This window comes from Phaseolus vulgaris, chromosome 6 (genome assembly GCF_051622355.1).
Source record: "Phaseolus vulgaris cultivar YP4 chromosome 6, ASM5162235v1, whole genome shotgun sequence".
Lineage (NCBI taxonomy): Eukaryota > Viridiplantae > Streptophyta > Magnoliopsida > Fabales > Fabaceae > Phaseolus > Phaseolus vulgaris.
The window spans coordinates 31,205,596-31,229,183 of record NC_143503.1 but is presented as its reverse complement, the minus strand read 5'-3'; the positions used below and the strand labels follow the sequence as shown (position 1 = coordinate 31,229,183).

The 23,588-nt window shown below is 31.9% G+C and overlaps 4 protein-coding genes across 10 annotated transcripts; 2 read left to right on the top strand and 2 right to left on the bottom strand.

Annotated features, from left to right (window-relative positions):
* Nucleotides 1-1,901: 1,901 nt before the first annotated feature.
* LOC137832153 (uncharacterized) lies at nucleotides 1,902-6,076 on the bottom strand. 3 transcript variants are annotated; one of them, XM_090302999.1, is made up of 5 exons: nucleotides 5,975-6,076; nucleotides 3,411-3,600; nucleotides 3,284-3,318; nucleotides 2,953-3,034; nucleotides 1,902-2,779 (listed from the first exon to the last, which is right to left on the bottom strand). In XM_090302999.1, exons 2-5 carry the CDS (start codon nucleotides 3,541-3,543, stop codon nucleotides 2,118-2,120), a joined length of 912 nt encoding a protein of 303 aa, XP_090159125.1. In that variant the 5' UTR covers nucleotides 3,544-3,600; nucleotides 5,975-6,076; the 3' UTR covers nucleotides 1,902-2,117. The 3 variants fall into 3 exon arrangements, with proteins under 3 accessions (XP_090159125.1, XP_090159123.1, XP_090159124.1); XM_090302997.1 differs by lacking the exon at nucleotides 5,975-6,076 and adding an exon at nucleotides 3,734-3,858; XM_090302998.1 differs by lacking the exon at nucleotides 5,975-6,076 and having other exon boundaries at nucleotides 3,411-3,661.
* A 2,868-nt stretch (nucleotides 6,077-8,944) lies between these two features.
* On the top strand, nucleotides 8,945-13,152 carry LOC137832142 (heavy metal-associated isoprenylated plant protein 7). 3 transcript variants are annotated; one of them, XM_068640161.1, is made up of 5 exons: nucleotides 8,945-9,139; nucleotides 9,353-9,503; nucleotides 9,923-10,119; nucleotides 11,341-11,431; nucleotides 12,461-13,152. In XM_068640161.1, the coding sequence occupies exons 1-5, from the start codon at nucleotides 9,131-9,133 to the stop codon at nucleotides 12,811-12,813; spliced, it is 801 nt and encodes a 266-aa protein (XP_068496262.1). In that variant the 5' UTR covers nucleotides 8,945-9,130; the 3' UTR covers nucleotides 12,814-13,152. The 3 variants fall into 3 exon arrangements, with proteins under 3 accessions (XP_068496262.1, XP_090159508.1, XP_090159509.1); XM_090303382.1 differs by having other exon boundaries at nucleotides 9,009-9,139; nucleotides 9,323-9,503; XM_090303383.1 differs by lacking the exons at nucleotides 8,945-9,139; nucleotides 9,353-9,503 and adding an exon at nucleotides 10,258-10,308 and having other exon boundaries at nucleotides 9,985-10,119.
* A 1,961-nt stretch (nucleotides 13,153-15,113) lies between these two features.
* Nucleotides 15,114-18,304, bottom strand: LOC137832141 (SNF1-related protein kinase regulatory subunit beta-2). The gene is made up of 4 exons (XM_068640160.2): nucleotides 17,658-18,304; nucleotides 16,703-16,881; nucleotides 16,260-16,422; nucleotides 15,114-15,616 (listed from the first exon to the last, which is right to left on the bottom strand). The coding sequence occupies exons 1-4, from the start codon at nucleotides 17,871-17,873 to the stop codon at nucleotides 15,290-15,292; spliced, it is 885 nt and encodes a 294-aa protein (XP_068496261.1). The 5' UTR covers nucleotides 17,874-18,304; the 3' UTR covers nucleotides 15,114-15,289.
* Nucleotides 18,305-20,864: 2,560 nt separating this feature from the next.
* Nucleotides 20,865-22,748, top strand: MTACP3 (mitochondrial acyl carrier protein 3). Of its 3 annotated transcripts, none has more exons than XM_068640158.2 (3): nucleotides 20,865-21,024; nucleotides 21,952-22,183; nucleotides 22,374-22,748. In XM_068640158.2, exons 2-3 carry the CDS (start codon nucleotides 21,989-21,991, stop codon nucleotides 22,560-22,562), a joined length of 384 nt encoding a protein of 127 aa, XP_068496259.1. In that variant the 5' UTR covers nucleotides 20,865-21,024; nucleotides 21,952-21,988; the 3' UTR covers nucleotides 22,563-22,748. The 3 variants fall into 3 exon arrangements, with proteins under 3 accessions (XP_068496259.1, XP_068496258.1, XP_068496260.1); XM_068640157.2 differs by lacking the exon at nucleotides 20,865-21,024 and adding an exon at nucleotides 21,043-21,129; XM_068640159.2 differs by lacking the exon at nucleotides 20,865-21,024 and adding an exon at nucleotides 21,162-21,483.
* Nucleotides 22,749-23,588: the final 840 nt, after the last annotated feature.

Here is a 23,588-nt window from a genome sequence, read left to right as displayed (position 1 = left end):
ATTTATGATATTGATTTAATTCTATAAGCTTTCCTTATCTGTATTTTGTTTTTTTATGAATGTAATGATTTTTTCTTTAATACAAAAATAAATGATATCACAATTCTAGTACTCATAGAGTGAAGGAATGAAAACTATATCAGTAAAATCATAAAGTTATTTTATAATGTTTTGTGTTGTGTGTGTATTATGTATACTTGGAGATCAACCTAAACTTTTGTGCATGTATAGTGTGTTGAAAAACATATTAATATGCTAAAGAATGAGAATAGTAGAAATTAAAATAAACAATACTTACAATCAATAATATCAAGATAAAAAGATATTAAAGACAAAATTTATAAAAAACTTAATAGAAGTTAGAACTCCTTATGAAAAGACGCAATATCTAAATAGATAAAATGATCATAGATTTCTCTCCCAATATACAATAACCTGTTAAATTAATCACATGCTAATAAAGGATCTCCAAATCTTATAAATTCCAATTTTTTTTAAGAGTATGTAAATATTATTATTTTATTTATTTAAATGTTATGAAAAATGGATAAACAATCCTAACAGGAAAGAAAAGTTATTATAGAATAAGAAAAAAATTTATTGATTTAAAACAAAAAAATATTTGAAATAATATAGAAATAGATAGTTTTAAGTTTTTTTAAATTGTAATAAGAATTAAATTTTGTGTTTTCAGTTTATGAGGACACCTCTCATTCAATTCATGTAACATACATAGTTTTAAACTTTCATAACAAATTAAAATAAATATTTGTATGAATAAAAATAATTTATTTATTCGATAAATAAAATATTTTTTTATTTATTTTGGCTATTAATAAATTGATTTTCAAGAACTAAAATATTTTAAAAATGAATATATTCTACCTATGTTATTACAGTGCAAAATTTAGACGATAATTGTTTGTGATGTGAAGAACGTGACGGTGCCGACACGATTCTTGGTTCTGACTTTGTAGACTTGTGATTATGGTGATCACATGGTGTTAGTAACTCTAAACACTACTTTACTTATATTTTTAATAATGCTAGCTTTTTTATGAACATATCTGTCCAAAGCATGTGATGATGGAGGTTGAAGAAGGTGACAAATTTTGGTGGCATGGTAGCTTCCAAAGAATTTAGAATGAAATGATGATGCTTACACATTAAGATCACCCAATAATTGAGTTTTGGTTCTTTATGGTGTATCTTCCTATTATTTATTATTTATTCCTTCTTATATTGCCTCATCATGCATCATGTGATTAATTCAGAGACCCGTTTTGCTACGTCCATCATCATTCTACACTATTCTTTTTTTCAAAGTTATTTTTTTGGTGTTTGATAGAAAATAAATGTGAACTTTGGTAAAACAGACTATTATTGAAAGGTAGTGCTTTATATACTTTTTAAAATGAATGAAAAGAAATAAAAACATTAAAAATACAAAAAGGATAATAATAAATAAGGGAAACTTCCTTTCTTTCCATTCTTTAATATATTTGTTCTATTTTCATCATAACCAAAAACAGCATAAATGTCGGCGGATGGATTTTTGTATTCTAATAATACCTTTAAAACCTTTATTTTTTGTGTGTGAAACAAGTTTTCATACCTCACATTTCAGGTTCATGGATCTAATGAGGTGGGAAAAGGGCAAGGAGAAAAAGAGATATGGTTGTCAATTTGTCATCATTCTCTTCTTAGGTCATTCATCATTTATCACTAACTACTAAAATTTTCTCAACTACAACAACAATGACAAAAACTATTAATTCTCATCGGAAAAGCATATATAATCTAATAAATATAACAACTTATCTAGGTCTAGTGGGTGATGTTGGTTAGAAAGTTATTCACTTTCAGGAAAAATCAATTTGAAAAAGGCAAATCAAGATTCCTTGTTGGTAAAGAAACCTTATTTTATTAACTCATCAAACGTACAACAAAACATATTTGTAGTATATCATTTATAACATTTGATTATATAACCCTTATTTTTTCCTCTAATAATAACACCTTTTGAATTTTAAATAAGGAAAACAAAGAAATAGTTCAAATGGATGAAGTTGAGACGACGTGAAAGGGCATCATCATTTACAGATCCAATAATGCAATCACATAATTGCGCAGCCTGAAGGGTTCTCATCGCTGAAATATTGGTCACAGCGGTTGTTCACGTAACAGGGCCTGCCACCACCGTAACTGTCATAAACCGGCCTTGCATTGTACCCGTCGTAATAGTTCATGGGCCCACCGTATTCGAAGAAAGGCCCAATGGGCCTGCCTTCATAGCAGGGAGCAGGAGCATACAGCATCCCAACTGGAACCGCCATCGGTGGTGCTATATGTGGCTGAACGGGTAACGGAGCAGGTGCGGGCTTGGCTTTGGGCATCTCCGCCTGGGGCGCGGGCTTTTCCTTGGGCTTCTCAGCTTCCTTTTTCGGAGCCTCTGCTTTGGGCTTTTCCCCGTCTTTCTTTTTCTCAGGCTCAGCCTTAGGCTTCTCCCCGCCGTCTTTCTTACCGGCTTCCTGTTTGGGAGCATCAGATTTAGGTTTCTCCGCGTCTTTCTTTTTCTCGGGTTCGGGCTTGGGCTTGTCGGCCTCCTTCTTCTTCTCAGGCTCAGCGGGCTTGGGCTTGGGCGGGTCCAGTATCTCAATGCTCTTGATAGAGCCTCCACCTTTGTAGCAAAGCTTGTCCCTGATTTTCTCGGGGCTACAACACACCACTGTAATAATCACCATGTTTTCCTTCTCACTGAACCTCTGGTCCCGAATTTCTCTTGTTCACAAAATTTCAACATCCAAAAAATCAACTCAATTTGACACCCTCATACATCCAAAAAATAAATGTATGCAAATGTCAAAATTTTCATGTCACAATTAATCGTGATTTTAACGTATAGATAATACATGTAGCAGAGAAAATTAAAGCAAGGGGTGATGAACTCACGAGGATACTTAGCGAGAACTTTCTTAACCTTTTTGCAGCATTTCCCGCACTCAAGGTCAACCTTGAGTTTCATGAAGGTCACCTGATTAATGTGTTCAATAAAACCACCCATCAGAATTATTTATAGTAGTGAACCAATCTTACGATTGTGGCATAGAATAGAAGAATGGCTTCATCATTATGCTACAAATTGAAGCAGAAAGTAGGAAATTGAAATCACATTTTGACTTTGTAAACAAGAACAAGATGTAAAGGACATTAATCCAAAAGGGTTGGTTATGGAGATAAAAAAGAGAGAGTGATAATTGAGATGGCAATGAAGGCTGTTTACCTTTTCAGCCATGTATGTGGATGAAAAGATCAGATCTGAGGCCGAGATGAAACGCAGAGAAAAGTTATGAGAGCAGCAATAGGAAGGAAAGTGATAGAAAAGCAAACTTAATAAGGCATTAGCCCACCAGGGCAACGAATCAAGCAGCAACACGTAATCCCAGAAAGTTGAATTTCATGGTGAGGTTGTATGAACACTTGAGAGGGTGGCCAGAAGCAGAGGGTGTGTATGCTGTTTATACTTTGCAATTCAGCACGCATGTGCTGTCTTTGATTTACACGCCCAATCTTGTTGACTCAATGCACCTTCCTCAATCCCTATAAATAGCAAGCAATTAAATGCCATACGCTATGTATGTGTGCTACAAAATATTCATCATGGTTAATTTTAATATTACTAGAATTATGGGTTTTATGAGTTTTGTTGTGTGCAATAAAGACCATGCACTACCTCATGCCGACCGTACACGTGTCTAGAGGGAAGTGTCTGAATCGCATCTATAATGAACCATCTATAATAATGTCAGAGTTGTGATATTTGTAGTACAGAAGAAGAGATCATGCTCCATTGATTGGTCAGTAATGAACATAAACCAACCTATGGACATTTAATCATGTTGGAGGGTGGAATTGAGTAAAGCCATCTCTACCTAATTAATTTGGTTGTAACTTTGGAGTTTAGAGTGGTCCAAATTTGTGGGCTCCAATTAATCCACATTTTTCTTCCTGCCACTCAAACCCAATCATATCCTCTAACTGAATTCATGGTTGGTGCTTCCAATTTCTTCTGCCTCGGTTAGACACTGAAGAAATATGGTTTTTGATCTTCTACTGGGTCACCTAACTAATCTAAAACTTGAAAGATTAACTTTTTACCAGACTCATAATATGGGACCCTTTTGTTCTGTAACACACATCCACATTTTGTTGTGCTTGTCCCCATTATTTTTGTTTCGATTTTGGCGATTGTATTTTCTCTGATTCTGTCTGTATCTAATTCTTAAAAAGCTCAATCTAAGGTCACACGGAACATTATGTTTTTGGTTACAACCGCTCTAAATTATTACGCAATGAAACATGACATGATAGATTGCTTATTGGATGTCCACAAGTTGATGATAAGTTTACATGGCATGATGGACGTGGATTTGGATGATTTTAGTGTCTTCCAAAATCTTCTTTGCCACATAATTGTAATTTTTATGCTAAAACACTACTTAATGAGCTGTAGTCGAGTTCAATGAATATGAATTATCGGTGTAAAGTTTTTACACTATTAATCAATCACTCTAATATAAAAAATAATTTCTAAAAACTAATAACTGATTATAATTTTAAAAAAATTAAAAACTTACAGATAAAGTTCATGTATAAATTTGTAACATCTTTGACAATGGGTTGGACAAAAATCTCATAAAGACCCAGCACACAGATAAATCAAATCCAGCCCGGAAAAGCAGATCCGGACTAACCTAATCTGCTTCAGAATATTTTTGGAAAGAAAAATCCGTAATTCATTTTAAAAGGAGTAAAATAGTCTTCTTCAAAAATAATGGGATGCATTTGTTAAGGGTGCAGGAAGAAATAGCCTCTAGCCTCTGCTAAAAGATAAAGTGAGCTTTATCGGATGATAAGGCCCAGAACAAGGATTAGGCTTCAAAATCTCGTAGGATCCAACACTCAAAAGCGGTTCGAGTTACTTTTACATAACTTCTTCCTCTACCACCATAGTTTCTTACTGCACCTACATACACGTTTTAATTCGAAAATTACCCTTCACCAAAAGGTGCATGATTGTATTTCAGATTTTAATATTTTTAATCCAAAAATATATTTCAAACTTTAGAATTCAAAATATACTTGTATTCTAAATTTCAGAATTCAAAATTCAAAAGTATTTAAATTCTGAAATTCAAAATATATTTTCAAATCATTCAAAATCAGAAAATTTCTTTCCAATCTTAGATTTTGAAAACAAATTTGTATTCTAAAATTTAGAATTCAGAATTTTAAAATTCAGAAGCAAAGAAAGACTGTGTCAATGAAAAAATAAATAAAAAAAGTACAAAATTATCATCTCATGTCTTTAATGGAGGAGGTGAAGAAATCACCTACTTTTATTCCCTTTTTTTTTCCATGATTCCATTTTCAAGTCACTGAAAGCAAAAGGGATTTTCATGATTTCCATATTAAATTTATCTTTTTATTTAAAAATTATAAATTGTTTATTAACTGGTTATAGCCCATTTACGGGGCCTTCCACTGAAGTAACATAATTTATCTTTGCATAATTGTGAAATACTGAAAAAGTTGTTCATAAACAAGTTGGAATAATGAAAACAAATAGAAATAGTAAAAGTTAAGTTTCCAAGTGAGAATTTATCTGAATAAATAATAATAAAATATTTTTGTTATAAATTATGATGATAAGTATAACAATTCAAAATTTATTAAAAAGTGAACTTTAAATATAACTCAATTTCATAAAATTTGCATCTACTTATATACTATACCATGAAATGTTTTAATCTTTGACGTGAATCTACAACCTAATAATTGAATTGAAAGAGAGATTAATAGAGAGACATAACCCATTAGATAACAAACAGAAATAAATTGTTGGAATTCTGCATTGCACTGACATGCAGTTCAAACTTATTTTGAAAGACAAATATGGTGTAAGAAAACGTACCACACAGAATCTAGTGTAATCTAGACAATGGGTCCTCAGAAATGCAGGGAGAATCAGGTATCTGGCAAAGCTTTATCAGAATCAACAAATTTTCATGTGCATAATGCTTTAAGGAAAATTAAACCTTTAAATAACACTATAGCATAACTTGCATCATTAGTTCTACCAGCACAATCTATGGATTAAAATATTTCTAAAGAATAAAGGTTGAAGCATCCACTTTTGATCTGAGATGAAGTGCATATATCACTCTAAATATGAATACAGATCAAAATATATAGTAAGAGATATAGATGGGTGATGGATTTAGATTCTCCAACAATTGTAATTTTAATTTCTGTCATTTTTTTTTGTTGATAATGGCATGATATTTGAATATTAAAGTGAAGGTATATAGTGGATATTAAATTGTTTGTCTTTTAAGTTTGTATTTACAAAAGTTTGTTTAAAAATAATTTTTATATATTATAATTTAATTATTACTATATGATCTTTAATAATTATATTACAATTAGATAAATATAAAAAAAATGTAACACATTTATCTGAAGAATAAAATAAAATTGGCATATATTTAAACTAATAATTCATAGAGATCTTTTTCAATTATAGTTACTTATATAGGTACATTATATTTAATAAAACAAAGTGATTTATAAATTTGTTTCTCCTAAAATAACTAAAATAAATAATTGTGTTGAGTATAAAAACAATTCACGACTGTGAAACCCTCAAACATAACACTGGAAAAAAGAAAAAATATAATTTTAGGGAAGAATAATGTAAAACACTATAAAATAAATTATCAAGAATCATACATAATATTATTTTTAAGTGTTTCGATTGAAACTAGATAAATTTATTATGAATAATATCTAAGACAAACCTATAAGTTTAATATTTAACTAAAAATAAAAAATAAAAAAATGAACTTACTCTATCAAGTTTCTGATCGGATAATCTTGTAATTTTTGCTACTATGAGTCTAATATCGAACTCCAATTATCAAACTAAAAACAATGAGAAGGTTAGAATCTTAAAAAAATGAAATGAAAGAAAAAAGAAAATTTATTAAGAGATTATTATTTTTTAAATAAAAACTGAATAATTGAATTTTTTATTTATATATTTTTTTCATTTTAATAATAAAATATTCAAATATCATTTTAATTATACCACTACTATTCTAAAACTATTTTTCTAAGTACATGAGAACTCATTCAATTACGATAAACATAAGACCTCAATAGTTGCTCAAAAGTTAAAAAAAAAATATACAGACGCTCATCAAACTTATCCGATGATGATAAATCATTAGGCTGATAAAAAAAAAAGAGAAATCATTAGACAATGTCCGATAATGACAAACTGCTATACGAGCTATAAAACTTGAACTAAACCAAATGTTCAAGAAAGAAGTATATATGTGTCCTACTTTACGGATTGCTAAGAATTTATTTTACTAAAAACTATTTCCTTTAATAAAAACTATCTTTTAATAAAAGGTTTCAAAACATTTTTAATTTTTGTCCAAACTTATTATTTAACACATTTTGATTTAATGTTTGATGAAATAGAACGTAAGTATATTGTTAACATTTTATTGAAATTTACTATGAATAGTTTTTATTTTTCAAAAAGGGCCAATTCAGAACATCAATTCGACCTGCTGCTAATTTTACACGATCACCTCAAGTTCTCTGACTTTTGTATCAGTATCGTAACCTTTTCCAGGATTGTAGCCGAATCACATAACAGTGTTACACTGTCCCGTGAAATCAGCCACGTATTCAAATATATTTGAATTCTCATTTTAACTTCATCATCTTATAAGACAAACAATATGTAAAATATTTTTATTATTCGTGTGGATTATAATTTCCTTTAATTTACCGACTTATAATGTTCAGTGTTGGTACTTCTAGAAACTTCAATTGGGACACCCAAATTTATTGCACTAGCTGTGAATGTTTTGAAGCTAAGTCGTTGGATTTTTATTTACCAGTTTTGATTTAATGAGTGCACCCAATAGGGAGATCATTTATGTGTCCCACAATTTCGCTATAAATTCAACACCAACCTTATAAAGAAAGGTTATACGTCATTTTATATCATTATTATGATTATAGTTATAAGTACTCTTATTTAGTATAAATAATAATCAATAAAATAACAATGTTAACCAGTCATGTGCTGTTAATGTGTTTAGTTTGTTTATTATAAAAAAAATTAGTAGCATAATTTTTTCATGCGGCTAACGTAATTTTTTTTTTAATAAACGTTCATTAAATAGCCATAATATTAGAGGCAGAAGTATGTATGTTCTACCGTACTGAGTAGAGAGGTGAAGGAAGAAAATGAAGTTTGACCAGTTATGGTTTTGGATTCAAATTTTGCAAATAAAAAAAATGTCAGTTCTAGCTAAAAAAGTAATGATAAAATTCCTTTATTAAAATCATCTCATAAATACATTAATAATACTTTTATTTTTTTTTAACTTTGAGTTTTTTAACGATTAATAATACCTTCAGAAAAAGCATTTGTTTAAAATGAATTATGGAAGAGTTTTCACCAACTATGTTGGTCCACCTAGTAGTGGGTTGGGTGAAGTTGAAATTTCAAAATCTATAGATAATTTTTGGTGAATAAAAAAGAATATATATATTTATTTAGGAAAATGATAAGTTATATACAATTGATATAATAAATTTAGAAATAAATATATAGTAAATTTGTAATTAAATTATATGAAAAAATATTAAAATAATAATATTAAGAATTGTAACCAGTAGTTATATAAAATATGTGAATTATGAATGTCTAGCTTTCCATTTATTTATTATTTATTTATTTGGTGAGGGAAGTTGGAAAGTCTATGAAACACAGGAAGTGAAATGAGGGTACATAGCTTTGTGGATGCTGAGTCAGCCATATGGTGTTACATTAAACGGTCCACCTCAGATTTTCAGAATCCCCACGTTAATTTAATGTGCTTTTCCTTCTTCTGTCTGAATCTGTAACATGCTAGACAAAGAGTGAAAGCAAGAAAGAGAAATAAGAGAGAAACCAAACAAGAGAAGAGCATCAATTGCTACCTCCAGTATATTACACCACTGCAACATTTCTGAAGCAAGATCACTGTCCATTATCACACAAATGGGTGAAGTAAGAGTTTCTCTTACACAAAAAATTCTTTGTCCATATTTATTCTTAATCAATCTGTCTCTTTCCTTTTTTCAACAACTTTTTCTTTGAAAACTAACTTTATAATGTCTGCTCTGTGATGATGGCATCATTATCGTGTAATGCATGACATGTTAGTCATATGGAGATTCATTTTTCACTCAGATCTTTTCTATTTTTAACTGATGTTCTAAGAACAAGGAAGAGGAAAAGAAAGAAGAAACCACAGAGGAAAAGAAGGAAGAAGAGAAAAAAGATGAAGAACCTCCAGAGATAGTACTCAAGGTTGATATGCACTGCGAAGCTTGTGCAAGGAAAGTTGCAAAAGCATTGAAAGGATTTGAAGGTCATTTTAATTAAATAATTTAGTTTATGCTCTAAGCTACTCATTTAATCTAATGAATGTACATCCATGAATGCAATTACATGAGAATCAAAATTCAAAAAGATGTCTGTACGTTACTAGTTTTTGAGGATTAGTGTCAGCTTGTACTTGTTAGTCTCTTTTTTTTCCCTCTTTTTCATGTTAGAGGGGTCTGCTATCTATGATTGGTTTTGAATTTAACAGCTTACATCTTGAAGTAATTTCTCAGGTATATATTATTCACAAATTTTAGAGGTAATTTTACACATGTCCATTTAAACATGTCCATTTAAATGGTGATAAAAATTCATCATGCATTATAGTTTAAAATTGATAAAGGTGTAGGAGGTGGAAAGATTAAGACTAACAAAATTGAAGTTATAATCTTTTTTGTGAGATAGGAGTGGAAGAAGTGACTGCTGATAGCAAGGCAAGCAAAGTGGTAGTGAAAGGAAAGGCAGCAGACCCCATAAAGGTGTGTGAGAGGCTACAAAAGAAAAGTGGTAAGAAAGTGGAGCTCATTTCTCCTTTGCCAAAACCTCCAGATGAGAAAAAAGAAGAAGTCCAAGAACAGCAGCCAGAGGAGAAAAAAGAGGAGGTAAATCATTCCCCCCCTTGGCTCATTATCTCGATCGGTTAATTTCTAGATTAGACATAGCAGTTCTCCTTTTGCTAATTTGTTGTTATAGAGATTAATTAAGGATGGCATTCACCTCAAGAGATCTTCTATGTGCAGGTTTGGTTTCGTGCTGTGTAATCCAAAATGACTCTGAAATATGTGAACGAAGTAAACAAATAAGTTTATGCAGTTTACTTTTGATTGAATATTTTACACTAAGTTTTACATATTTAGAATAAAATCACTCAAACATCAGTCACTTCGCTATCATAACCATGCAAAATAAATTTGATAAAGTTCACTAGACACAGTAACCCTTGTACGTTTATTATTTTTACCTTGTTGATTGAGATGAATGGGGGATGGTGCATGATAAACATGATGACCAACATGGTTACCTTACAACAAAGTGAAAGTGTGAAATGCTTTGAATTTTAGTTTGCGTAGTTTGTTATCTTTTTGTTTCTTGTTCCTGTTGTTTCCAAGGAGGATGGATGCTACGGTAGCATGAAAGTAACGAAACAAAGTGAGCAGAATGATGGCACTCTCCCACAAGGCACGTGTAACGAGGGAAACGGTGGTGACAATTAAGAGGACTTGACCCCACCCCCTTTTGCAACTTGACATGCATGTAGTTTGCAGCAAAATGGGGTCACCGTCACGGGCTTATTATATATCCTGTTTTCACTTTTTACCGTGCCCACCCTGTGGAATAGGGAAGGTGATAACACTATATGCTATATGCCATACACTTCACAATTCTTAAGGCAGACGCTTAAGTACAAACAAAACCATGTGAAGTGGAAATAACCAGAGTCACTCTCTATTATGAGCACATTAAGGCAGTTCTGTGAGACTGGTCCTTTGCAAACTGTGTTTTGGGGACGAAGATTGTAGTCTTTGCTTCCTTGGCTTTTAGTATACAGTGGAAAACCCCACATGGCCCATTCACAAAATAGACGTTAGTGGAAGCACTTAGAGGCCTCTTTTATTACAGTAACTTAATTGCCACAACTAACACGTTGAACATCTAAATCAATTAGGGATATAATCAAACATCTTCACAGTAGTTGAATATTTTTTGTATGTATATTCCAAACTGACACTGCTCATACGTTAGTTTCGGCAAAACTAATAAATATTTGTATGTAGGGTTTAATCAATGTAAAATGTCTCATTGTTGTCTCAATTGTTTGTCAGCCACCTCCTGTGGTTACAGTAGTCCTCAAAGTTCGAATGCATTGTGAAGCATGTGCTCAAGTTATACAAAAAGGAATCCGCAAGATTAAAGGTACATAGATTCACGTTCTCTCTTTTTCTTGGTATTTCATGATCTCTCTATGCATAAAAAAAAACGATATTTTTTATCTCTCTCTATCTTCTGCAATGAATTATTGATTGCTCGTGCGAACTGTCTCCCCTTCCCTTGTGCACTCGCTATCTTGGAACCTACATATTTAAAGAGAATTCTTTTTTCTTTGAATTTACTCACTCCTTATTTTCAAATTTATATTGATTTCATAATGACGAACATGCACTTCTTTATAACGTTTTCTATTCAATTCATTATTTACTGATAATATATATATATAAAAAGAACTTGATTATTTTTTATATAAAATCTTAATCAAACGACATGTGAATAAATTTCAAATGCAAAACTTTCTGATATAGGCGTATTCCGAACACACTTTTTGGTACACTAAGTGTTGGATAAATTTCATGCGGATCTCACCAAAAAGATCAAAGTGTGTTTTGGACTTTTCAGTAAACTCAAACGAATTTCTCTCAACAAGACAACAATAATAGAGAGTGTACTAAAAAAACTGTCACTGTCTCTGTATTTAAAGCTAGGTTTATTAAGAAGCATAACCCTTGGCGCTGATCCCGTTGCTTTCAAAAGTGTGCTTGATTTCAAGGTTCTTCATGTAGCCTTTTGACCGTAAGAGTTGTGATGTTGATCTCGAGGATTATATATTAATCTCACTGCCAATGCCATATATGCCTATTTTTGTGTGTGAAAAATACCATACATGTATCTTAACTGCGTAAAATTTTGCATTTCAATGCTGATTTATGGGAATGTGGGGTAGAAGGGGGTGTTACATGATGTTGAAAGATGAATATTTAATATCGTCAATTCATGGTTTCAACTTTTTTTATGTAGGGTATTACTTTAACTGGTAATATAAATTAAAAACAGACGTTGGCATTTAACTCGTGCTTTTAATTTAATTAATCTCTGAACTGTAGACTCTAATAAAAAATTCAATGATTTGAAAGCAATCTATGACATGCTAACACGTATTGATTAATACAGGAGTGGAATCAGTGGAGACAAGCTTGGGAAATGATCTAGTGATAGTAAAAGGTGTGATTGACCCAGCAAAGCTTGTTGATTGTGTGTACAAGAGAACCAAAAAGCAAGCTTCTGTTGTGAAAGAGGAGGAAAAGGAAAAGAAGGAAGAAGAGGAGAAGAAAGAGGAAGAGAAAGAAGAGAAAAAAGAAGGAGAAGAAAGCAAGGGAGATGATGGTGAAGAAGAGGATGATAACAAAGCTGAGATCAAGCGAAACGAATACTTGCCATCGAGATCATACGTTGACTACTTTGACTACCCTTATGATTCTCAGATTTTCAGCGATGAAAACCCAAATGCATGCACTGTAATGTAGATCAGTCTTATTATGTACTAATTAACTTGATGTTTTAGTAGCTGATCATCAAGGGAAGCAACTTCTTGGGCTGTGCCTGTTGTTGGAGCGTGGAATAAGATGCATAGTAGTGATGAATATTTTGAGGCTTTGTATATGATTTCAACTGCATCCCTCAGAGTTGGCATTTTCTATACAAAGAAGCTAGATGCCTCTGTGTTTATGAGCTTTCTACATATTTCCTTCCTAAAGGTTGGCCAGAATTTATGCAGTGTGTACTGAATTTTGGCCTACATCTGCAATTATGTGTACCTATAATGATGATATTCATTAATAATTTCAACTCATGTTATGATAAAACTTGCTACCCAAATGCCAAGCCACTTCAAGCAGAACTTCACTGAAGTATTACTTCCAAAGAACAGAATTCACAAGCTTCTCTTTTTTTTACAAAATATCAAATTTATTGGTTGAAACAAAACCCAGATAGCCCATAGACTAATAACATTATATCGATTCAAGGAAATTTAACTCAGATTCTTTAAACAAGATCCTATAAGGAGTGTTATCAATAAAAACAGTATGATTAAAAGAAAAGATTTTATCAAAAGTGACTAAGCTTAATTTCAAATAAAAGTGACTAAGCTTAGTTTCTTGCCCTACTGTTCAAGGAACTATAAGGTTGAGGGTTGTCCTTTATACGGACAGCTGCTGAGTTGGGTAGGGTCCAATTATTGACCAAAAGATTAAAAAAAAGTAGGAACAGTATTATATGGTCTTTCCTTTTTAAGCACTGTTAGAAGCCCCATAAGAGAAATGCAGTCAGTTAACTACTAATGGAACAAAATATAACTTCTAATTATGACGCCTTGCGAGTAGCAGAGCTCGTGATGTTAACGTATTCTAAGTCCTCCAACAACATTTTTTACTAATCTTCTTACATGCTTAATAAAATAATTATAAAAATATTTTTTATGTTTTCAAATATTATTTATTACACATGCTTTTTATCTAGTGTTTTCTATATAAAGTAACAGCAAGGCACAGTGTTATTGATTTGAATATAAACCAAAAAGGATGTGTTAGTTGCAATGTCATGAGTTTTGCAGAAAGAGGATGATGCAAAGTAGTGCCGGGGAACCTAATTCCAAAAGGAATATGATGCATGCAATGCAATCTACGAATCTCTGGAGTAATGGGACGTTTAAGATAGCGAAGGTGATATCAAAATAGATGCATGGAATTAAAAAAGGCGAATCAGGGGCACTTTATTCTTGTAAAAGGTGGGGTTAACTGCTTTTTGAGTTGGCAAAAGCAAAGTAAAAACAGAAATGCCATGACATAGACTTGCAAGGTTTTCTATTTTTGTTTTTTTGGTGAGTCTTATAATTGTGTAAATTAATCCATCGTTTTAATGGGGATACAACTCAACTTGCATAACTCATTAGATCAAACAGCGGCTATAGCAGAGTCAAATAGTGCACCGCGGGAGATTTTCTGCTCCAGGAAAATGACAATGCTCCCACTACGTGATTCAATTTACAGAAAATTTTTTTTTAAACATTAAGTAATATTTTTAAAAAAAAAATTAAAGAGAAAACAGAAGTTGATTCAAATTTGTTTCCAGTAACAAATCATTTTATAAAGTGAACTTGATTTCTGATAACAGTTTCAAATAACTTCTACCCATAATCAATGTCTCTAATTATATTTTAATCTTCTGATGATTTTGAAAATATCTGACTATTTTATGATTCTGACTATTTTGAGAAGTTGTAATAGAAACAATTATTATTCTTTAGAAAATGATATGTTTGATGAAAAAAGCTTAAGCAAACATGCCTTTATCTCTGTGTAGGAGACGATTTAATCTGAAAACTACAATTTAAGTCACCACGGACTCCATTGATTTTTTTGAAAACTCCAGAAGCAACATATTTTTGTATAATTCATGAAATTGAAGCACAACTAAAACCTGTTCTAAAACCCATAACATCAAGATTTCTGAAAAATAATGGGATCTAGATATTTCAGGTGTATGCCTTGCCATATGCCTTTCAGTAATTTATTATAAATATGAAACTTTATCATAAAAATTAAACATGCATAATTCACAGACATACATACACATTTGTGAATGACAGAAAGAGGTAGGTGAATATGAACAGTAAACGAGATTAACCCAACAAATACCATGAAAATACCTTTTTTTTCTTTCCCCTTTTATTTTAGTGATTAATCAAAATTCCTAGATAATATGTACCAAAAAGAAACGTACCAGAAAAAAGTTCCTACAGAATAGCCATCAAATGATGTAAGAATGAAAACTGAATTGCATGATGAATAGCCATCAAGCAATTGACATTATATGTACCACAATGTTCACTTTCATGTAATGATGCTTATGGAGCTTAGAATTTCTCACTTATAGCCGTACTGGTCGAAGCTATATTAGCTAAAAGGATTTAAAAGACTACACAGTCCATGTAATTTATGTTTACCTCTGCAAAGACTTGTACAGCACCACAGTCACATATTTGGCTAGAAACCGATGAGTTGTACCAAGTGCGACCACTGAAGGGCTACCCTTCCCTTTCTGCATGTAAAGATGATTGAGCACTACATGCTGAGGTCTAGCTGTAAGAGGTTGGATTTCCATATTTGTTGACGGAATATTAAGAAGCGTCATTTGCAAATATGGAGGAACCAATGGTGGCTCCTTTGCATAATCTTCGGAACTAAGTTGTTGGTTGTTATAACTAGAGTCTGGGGATTTAGGAGGTTCAAAACTAGAAATGCTTCCGATGTCCTCAGGAACATAATCCTTTATGTAATATACAAAATTGTTAGTCTCACAATATAGATGTCAGTAAAACATAGTGCAGACATTACTTTTAGTAGTATAAGATATTCATGAAACCAATTTTATCATCATCCTCCCATCCCCTGGTTAGGAATTGCAACTTCTATCATCACCAACTAAGTTTTACTAGAGTGACATGAGAAAAAGTTGCATGTATAAAGTTAAAAGAAAATAAAATGACTCTAAAAGAAATGGATAAACTGATATCTAAACTGCTATAAAAATTCATTCCATGGATATTAAGGATGGTTATCTAAAAAACAAATGAGACTTGCAAACTTAGGTAGCCACGAAGTGAAATAGAAATGAGTTCAGGATCATATACATTGAAAACAAAGTTCTTGCAAGAAGAGAATATAATCTAACCCAAGAACGACAGGGAAATACATTCTAAGGACAAAACTAATGCGAGCTACACTAAAAACGAATTTCAAAGTTCAAAAGAAAAATAAGAATTCGATAACTTGAGAATCAGAATTTGATAACTTGAGAAAGATAAGGGAAATATTTCCCCGCAAACAGGGTTCCTAATCAATTAGATAAGTTTGCACAAAATAACCATCATATGTCAATTTTGATCACAAGTCTATTAACATAAGAGTACCTGCAAGTCCAAAATGTTGTAAGCATTACCCGCATCATCTTGAGCCCAAGGCAAGTCAGGTGCATACCTCCACTGGCCATCCACAACAAATCTAAATTGGTATACACCAGAGGGCAACACTTTCATTATTGTGAAATCCTTCCCTGATCTCTGTAAGGACATTCTGATCAACCACGAAATTAGCCTCTAAGCAACAGCTATAACAGACTTCCAAGATAGATGAAAAGGGCATTAAGTATTCTTTTCTTCTGTTTTATGATTTCATCTTCAGTTAATATGTCTTCACTAACAATTCAAAGTCGCCACCTTGTTTTTCTTTGGTTCCAGCTTTCAAGAATTTGTAAATGAAACAATAAAAACGAAACAAGGTGACGAAAGAAAGACATATCAACAGAAAATGACAACAAAAAACAAAGAAAAGCATTATCAAACACATTCCAAACCTTGTTTTCCAATTATCCCATGATCCCTCCACAGCCACTTCTTTCCCATCATAACTCCAAGTAATCATCGTTGGAATTCCTAATTCACTGTACATATCCTCATACCCTGACGTAGTCTGCATCCAGGAAGGGCTTGGAGTATGCATCTCATCAGGTCTTTGTAGTGGAACCACCGGAACCTAAAAACAGAGAAAGAGGAGGGTTAACAACAGCCAAAAACAGAATTCCAAAGCCATACCTAAACACAGACAACAGCCAAGCAAGTATATTCAAAGCAAACGAAAATTCAGAACCAAACTTTACAGAGACCAAATAACACATCTTATATGATTGACAAGAAAACATCACATAGCCTCCCATGTCCACGATCAACCTACTAGGAGAGAGTAAGGGGTAGGGTACTTGATTCCTGAACTGGACAAAAAATTCAGAAGATGCGAATATAGTCCTTTAATGCGATCCCAATACATTAACCAAATTGCTTCCCAGTCACAGCAACACTGAATTAGGTTCCCCACACATGCTAATTGATCTAACAACCAAAACCACAGGGCGAAAGAATGCAACTCCAAAGTAGTGAATGAGCAATAGAAGGGAAAGGAGTTGAACAGCTTCGAAACTCAATAATCCACCACATGAACTTGCCAATTAAACAACTAGTCTAAACCAGGAGGTCTTTTACAATCTCAAAAAGCTAAAAAAAGTTACATGATTCACTCTCCAAAACGGGTGCACTCTGACCTCATGGCTTCTACACGCCGAACCCATAAACATGTACCAACATTAAATCAAAACATTAGACTTTGGCAACTGATTAAGCCATGAGAAGGGAGGTTAGGGGGAGAATAAAGAAAAAAAAAAACTTTTTTTTAACAATCTGGACGAAAACAAAAGATAACAAAAAAACCCATATTTAGCGATGAAGTGTAAAGGGCGGGAAAAGGAAAGGAGTTACTTGTGGGGTGAACATGAAGGGAGATTGGGTGGCTCTAGGGCTAGCAGGAGGAGAATGACCCATCATATCGGAAGGCGCACGATAGCCAGGGTTGGCGGACATGCAATCGACGACACCGTGAGTAGTAGCAGCAGCAGCAGGTTCGTCGTCTTCTTCTTCTCCTTCGGTCTCAGAGGGAGTACCGTTGACATCGTCTCTCCCATTCACATTGCCCATGGTAGTTGTGGAGGGAGAGAGAGGGAGGGAGTAAGAAGAGAAAGGGAAAAAAAAGGGAAAAAGGAAAAAAGAGAAAGGGAAGGGAGTGGGGTAAAACAATAATTGTATGATAGTAAAAAAGAAATGGGAGATGGGTGGAAAGAAGAAAGAGAAAGGAGTTGAAGGTGGGGAGTGAGGGAGTGGGGTAGGGTATGGTATGGTAAGGTTAGGAGTGTTGTGTTCTGTTGTGTTGGGTTTTGGGGATGGTGGTCACGTCATCATAAGGAGCTTATATTATGTTCTGTTGTGACTTTGTGTTGTGTTTGGCGTCTTCCCTCCGACGGCATGGCAGGACGTGAAGACTCCTCACTGCCGAGTTTCGGGCTCAAAAAGCCCAAGCTGAAAGAAACTGAGTGCAGTATTCAAATGGATCACTTCTTAACAATTGGCCCGTTCGGTTGGATGGGTTATGACTTACTAATATAGGTTGTGGTTGGCACATGAATTTAAAGGTTTTAAGGGAAAAAAAATTATTGTTAAATATCTTAGGTCTCCTTTTAAAATTTTGAATCATTTTTGTTACCTTCTATAAGAAAAGGAACAGAGAATGTAAATAAGTAAGAGAATAATGAAGATGAATGAAATTGAGAAAAAATAAGGTGATTTTTTAAGTGGAAGAAAAGTTATTTTAAATTTTTTAAGTGATTTGATTTATCATGAGAACATAAGAGAAGTATGGGATTTAAAAGATAAAAAAAAACTAATTAATTTTGTAAATTATTTATTTGAATTGAGATGTCAAAACTTGTAAAAGACTTTTAAATAAATGAGATATAACTTAATGTCACCTTATCAAAGTATTTTATAATTTTTTTTTGTTCAAGTTCATGCAGTAATAATTTTATGTGTTATTATTTAAGAGAAATGATTTTAAGAAAATATATAATTGTTTAAATGAAAAAAAATTTGTGGATCTTAGAAAAATTTTATTGAGTTGTCAATTCTTTATTATTAAGAGTGTCTTAAAATTAACACCTTATAAAGAGAAAGTGAAAATGTACATTCGAAAATTTTAGATATAACATTTCATTCAAATAAGATGTGTTCTTTGTTATTCTTTTACTAGTTGCATAGGTGTATACTTGAAAAGATATATAAATGTCAAATGTTAACAACTCTCAATGTTAATCTTACTCAATTCTACTAAAAAAAAATAATTGTCATTCCTCAAAGTCTTCCAAATTTTGTGGCATGAACTACATATCACCTTATTATCACCAAATTTATGTATTTTTATCAAATGAAACACGAGTTTGAGATTAAATAAGTGTGATACCAATGGTGGAGTTTTCTCTATCTATCTCACTTATTTTAAAAGTTTTAAGAGTTAATTATTTAAGGACAAATACTAAAAAATTGATGTTCTAAAAACTTTATTTTGCTACTTTGATCATAATTTTTAGTTTCCACTATATTAGAAAATAATTTGGTGAGATTGAAGTTTTGTACCTAACATCTTCCTTTAAATAGTAAAGATATCATTTCAATTCCTTATATGAAGGATCACAAAATGTAATATTATTAAGTAAAGATTATTTTTATATCCATTTTGGTAACAATGTGTGAAGTGTGTGAAGTGTTTCACAAGTCTTAATCTTGTATTTCTTTATTGCTCATAAACATCATGTTAGAAATCTTTTTTATAAAAAATTAAAGGTTGAAATTAGAGTTATACTAGTAGATATTATAGTTAACTTGGAAAGGACAACAAAGAAAAAAAATATTAATGTTTGTTTGTTTTCCGGTACAATGAGGGAGGAGGGAAGGAGTGATTATTGTGTTTATTTCAATAATTTTGAGAGTGAAGAAGTTGATACGAAAGACGGTAGATTTCATGTAGAATTGCATTTTACCCAAATATTTTTGCACATGCATTTTATTATAATATACAATATACAAAATTAAATATTACATAAATTTATTTAACAATTTCAAAAATATTTAATTATAATATTAATAACAACGTATAATTATAAATAATGAAAATAATAAAATAACATTATAATATCAACAATACATATATAGTTGTATAAAATAACAAATATATATAATAAATATTATTTTTATTATTTTTTATACATATTCTTATACATTCTTTCTAATCTTCACAAATTCAGTCCCTCACCTTCCCCTAAATCTCTTCTTCAATCCAAAAGAATTGTTCTCAGAGAGAAAATTGAAGAGAAACAAACAATCTTTCAAGATCAAGTTGCACTTATTCTAACCTTCACAACTACTTAAACACACAATTTCTACTTATATCTTATCTATATAGCTTGTAAACACTGAAAATAAAGTTAAGTTTATATTAAGATTTTCACAAAATATTTCAAATGATAGAAATGAGTATCAAACATATTTTTAAGGCTTAAAAGTGTATTTTGAAATTTTCCTCAAATTTTAGCATATCTATATTGAATTTAATCTAGTAAAAGTTGGAAAAAAATATGTTTCACACAATCTTTTTTCAAATCTGAATATTTGTCATATAAAAAAATAATTATAATTTTCTAAAGTTTCAAATTCTTTTTAAAAAAAACTCCAAAATTTCCTTACATTTTTTATTTGAACCAACACACCCTTGTTATGGATAGTTGGTTTGGCTTTAACAACACAAAATATAAGTTTCTGACGTTATAGATAAACAGACACTTTTATCTATTTAACTTATTATTTATAAATTTAACATAGTCTACACTTATAATATAATAAAATGTTTAAAAAAAATATTTTTTAATAAAAACGAAACAAATGCAAATGTTCATTTAATTAATGGAAACTTTGCATTATGTTTTTATTAAAAATTGATTATAATTTTTGTTATTAAATTGAGTGCGTGTCTCAACTGGACTATTTTATGTTATGGGAAAATACATTATTACTCAATAAAGAAAATAAAGTTAAAGTAATAAATTTTGTTAAAATTAAATAAAACAGAGCTGCTATAGGTGGGGTTCTCAACTGTGTAGAGAAGGGTCGAAAGTGAGAGGAGGCTAGTAGGAGCGTGCAAGAGTGAGCTTGTGAAATAAGAGAGTGGCATTATATCAAACACCTACCAGGCCACTCATTTGTCAGCATATCTGACAAAATCACTGCCACTGCGCCGAATCTCGTGAGTGCCCACTTCCCTATCTTCCTCTTTCTACATTTTTCTCACTTCCAATCTCATTTCCACTCATACTCTTTCATTTGGTTGCTATTTGATGAATGCTATGCTGTGAGTAGGTTTAGCCACTCTAAGTTTGTTATATTATATGGAAACATGATATAACATTTCAGGTGCATGTGCAAAGTTGTTTATAATCTATCCCTTTCAAGACAGTTTAATAGAAACGAGTTGTTGTTGAACTGTGACATGCTGTTTGCAATGTTACCTTTGTGGTGACCCTTGGTGTTTCTTGGAATTTCCCATCTTCCTTGACCCTGACGGAATGTAATGCATACAGTTCCTGGTGCCAAGGAAAGAGGGACAAGACAAGCACCTTTCCTTGTCTAATTCTTTTATTGGTTCTTACCAGAGGGTGATATTTTGTTTGACAAAAGACCTGGCTAATGGTGTTGGCATCTCAGAGTTGAGTCCTTTCAAGTCTTACATCATGTCCAGTCATATATATAGCTTCTAGGATCCTTGCTGCTCATAGACTATGGCTTAGGTCCCTTTATTTTTCCATGTATTTGCGTTTTTGGCTGATTTTGATGGGTTTATGCAGTGCTTGTAGTGTTATAGACTTCAGAGTTTTTTTAGCTTCAACTAATTATTTTTGGGAAAAAACCTATATGCAATATCTTAGACTCCTTGTATGTTGTTCTTTAATTAGAATTGATCTTTAACTTTCGTAATTTTCTTGATTGCAAAACAACTCCAAAGACACAGTCAAGATTGCATCTGTTTTTTGCTTATACTATTTGTGTGGAAGTATTAGCAGTGTTTTGAATGAGAGGATGGAGAAAAAAGTCCTTTATTATCCTCACTTTAATAGTTTCACTCTTTAATGACACTTCTATGTTCTGAAACTAATAATCTTGGATAATTTTGAAGAGTGCTTGCACTGCTTGGATCATTTGCTGGTTTGAATATGCAAAGCATAAGGAAATCTATCTTGAATCAAGTGAATTTGAGGAGGTCAGCTGAAAGATGGCTTTTGGCGAGGGATGAAGGTGCGAATATGCAATTGAGATATTGGTGCTCTGCGACAGCTGCCAGTTCTGATCAAATACTGGACCGAGTAATTGCACTGGCCAAGAAGTTTGATAAAATCAATGCCTCAAAGGTATAAAATTAATGGTCGAAAGAGAATTATCATTTGATATAGCTATATTTAGAGCTGGATAATCCATTTTTCTGTTTTTACTATTCATATGTGAAAACTTCAAAATATTGCTGAATCATTTTTTATGCTGAAGGATAACATTTTGGGAAGCTTGTTATTACTTCTAGAATTCTACTCGACCATTTTGTAGGTTACTGAAACAGCTGATTTTCAAAAGGACTTGAACATGGACAGTTTGGACCGAGTGGAACTCGTTATGGCCCTTGAAGAAGAATTTTCTATTGAAATTCCTGATGAGAAGGCAGATAAGCTTGCTTGCTGTGCTGATGTGGCGAAATACATAGCAGAGGTTGATCAGAAAAACGTGGAAAAGCCTTAACTTCTTAATATTGCTTTGTGATATACATTCCAGTTTTTTGGCTGTCTCTTTTAAGTCAGCTTAGTTACATATATGCATACTATCTGCAGTTTGGTTTATTGATTTTGTGGTAGTTATTGGTAGAATGCACAAGAATCCCATTATCCATGGTGATCTTTGAATGTTGAAATGCACTCCTTTGAAGAATGTGGAGTAATTGACCATCCCAATTTATATTTACCTAGGCTATATTTACCCCCTTCAATTGGGACCTTATTCTACTTCACATCCTTCAAGAATTGAAATCAATAGTACTTACAAACATCAAGAATACTTGACTTTCTACATTCCAATCTATTGTTGTATTTACAAAATATATATCTCAGGTAACTCTTGAATTTCATCTATATATTTTCCAAACTGATGATAATTGTTCTTGAACATTTTGGATGGTGAAGTTGTAGTGCTACCTAAAAGTGCCATCCAAGGGTACCATGGTTAATTAGGAAATCCTAATCTTATGTACGTGGCGTGTAATCTCTTATTTTCTACTCGCTCTTTGCCTCTATGGCGAATGCTTAAACCTTATCTTTCCTGAATTGCAGATGCCATTCTCAAAGAATAGCAATCGAAATCCCTTCTGTCTCTTGAAATTAGTAGGGAATCCCTTTGGAATCCAATTATACTCTTGACTTCTCAGATTTTTCATTATATAAAATTGATTCAACTCATTGATGTATCTTGAGAGAAGAACTCGTGTTGTTTCTAAGGATTAAAATACATGTCTTCATAGTTTTGTATAACATTAATTAATATAAATCATGAATATTAAATGGAATTAATATTGGAGAATGTGAGACCTTTTTTTAAAATATTTTTTATTATATTTATTATATAATAACATTTACTATTATTCTCTAAAGTAAGCTTTCCATTTTGAAGGGTAATCTCAAAATGTGTTAATAAAAAAAAATTAGAATACCTCAAGCTTTTCTTAAAAAACCTTTCACAATTAAGTTAATTTTTTGTCACGTTAGAAGTTTAGTT

What these genes read in the sequence shown, in the direction of transcription:
- LOC137832153 (XM_090302999.1), bottom strand. Translation starts at nt 3,543, where the DNA reads ATGCGTGCTGAATTGCAAAGTATAAACAGCATACACACCCTCTGCTTC. An exon ending in CTGCTTGATTCGTTGCCCTG is followed by an intron (nt 3,319 to 3,410) that starts GTGGGCTAATGC and finishes TCTCGGCCTCAG; the next exon opens with ATCTGATCTTTTCATCCACA. An exon ending in CCACATACATGGCTGAAAAG is followed by an intron (nt 3,035 to 3,283) that starts GTAAACAGCCTT and finishes CACATTAATCAG; the next exon opens with GTGACCTTCATGAAACTCAA.
- LOC137832142 (XM_068640161.1), top strand. An exon ending in CAGAGGAGAAAAAAGAGGAG is followed by an intron (nt 10,120 to 11,340) that starts GTAAATCATTCC and finishes ATTGTTTGTCAG; the next exon opens with CCACCTCCTGTGGTTACAGT. An exon ending in AGGAATCCGCAAGATTAAAG is followed by an intron (nt 11,432 to 12,460) that starts GTACATAGATTC and finishes TGATTAATACAG; the next exon opens with GAGTGGAATCAGTGGAGACA.
- LOC137832141 (XM_068640160.2), bottom strand. Translation starts at nt 17,873, where the DNA reads ATGGGCAATGTGAATGGGAGAGACGATGTCAACGGTACTCCCTCTGAG. An exon ending in TGGGATAATTGGAAAACAAG is followed by an intron (nt 16,423 to 16,702) that starts GTTTGGAATGTG and finishes GTGGTTGATCAG; the next exon opens with AATGTCCTTACAGAGATCAG. An exon ending in ACAACATTTTGGACTTGCAG is followed by an intron (nt 15,617 to 16,259) that starts GTACTCTTATGT and finishes TATTACATAAAG; the next exon opens with GATTATGTTCCTGAGGACAT.
- MTACP3 (XM_068640157.2), top strand. An exon ending in ATAAAATCAATGCCTCAAAG is followed by an intron (nt 22,184 to 22,373) that starts GTATAAAATTAA and finishes ACCATTTTGTAG; the next exon opens with GTTACTGAAACAGCTGATTT.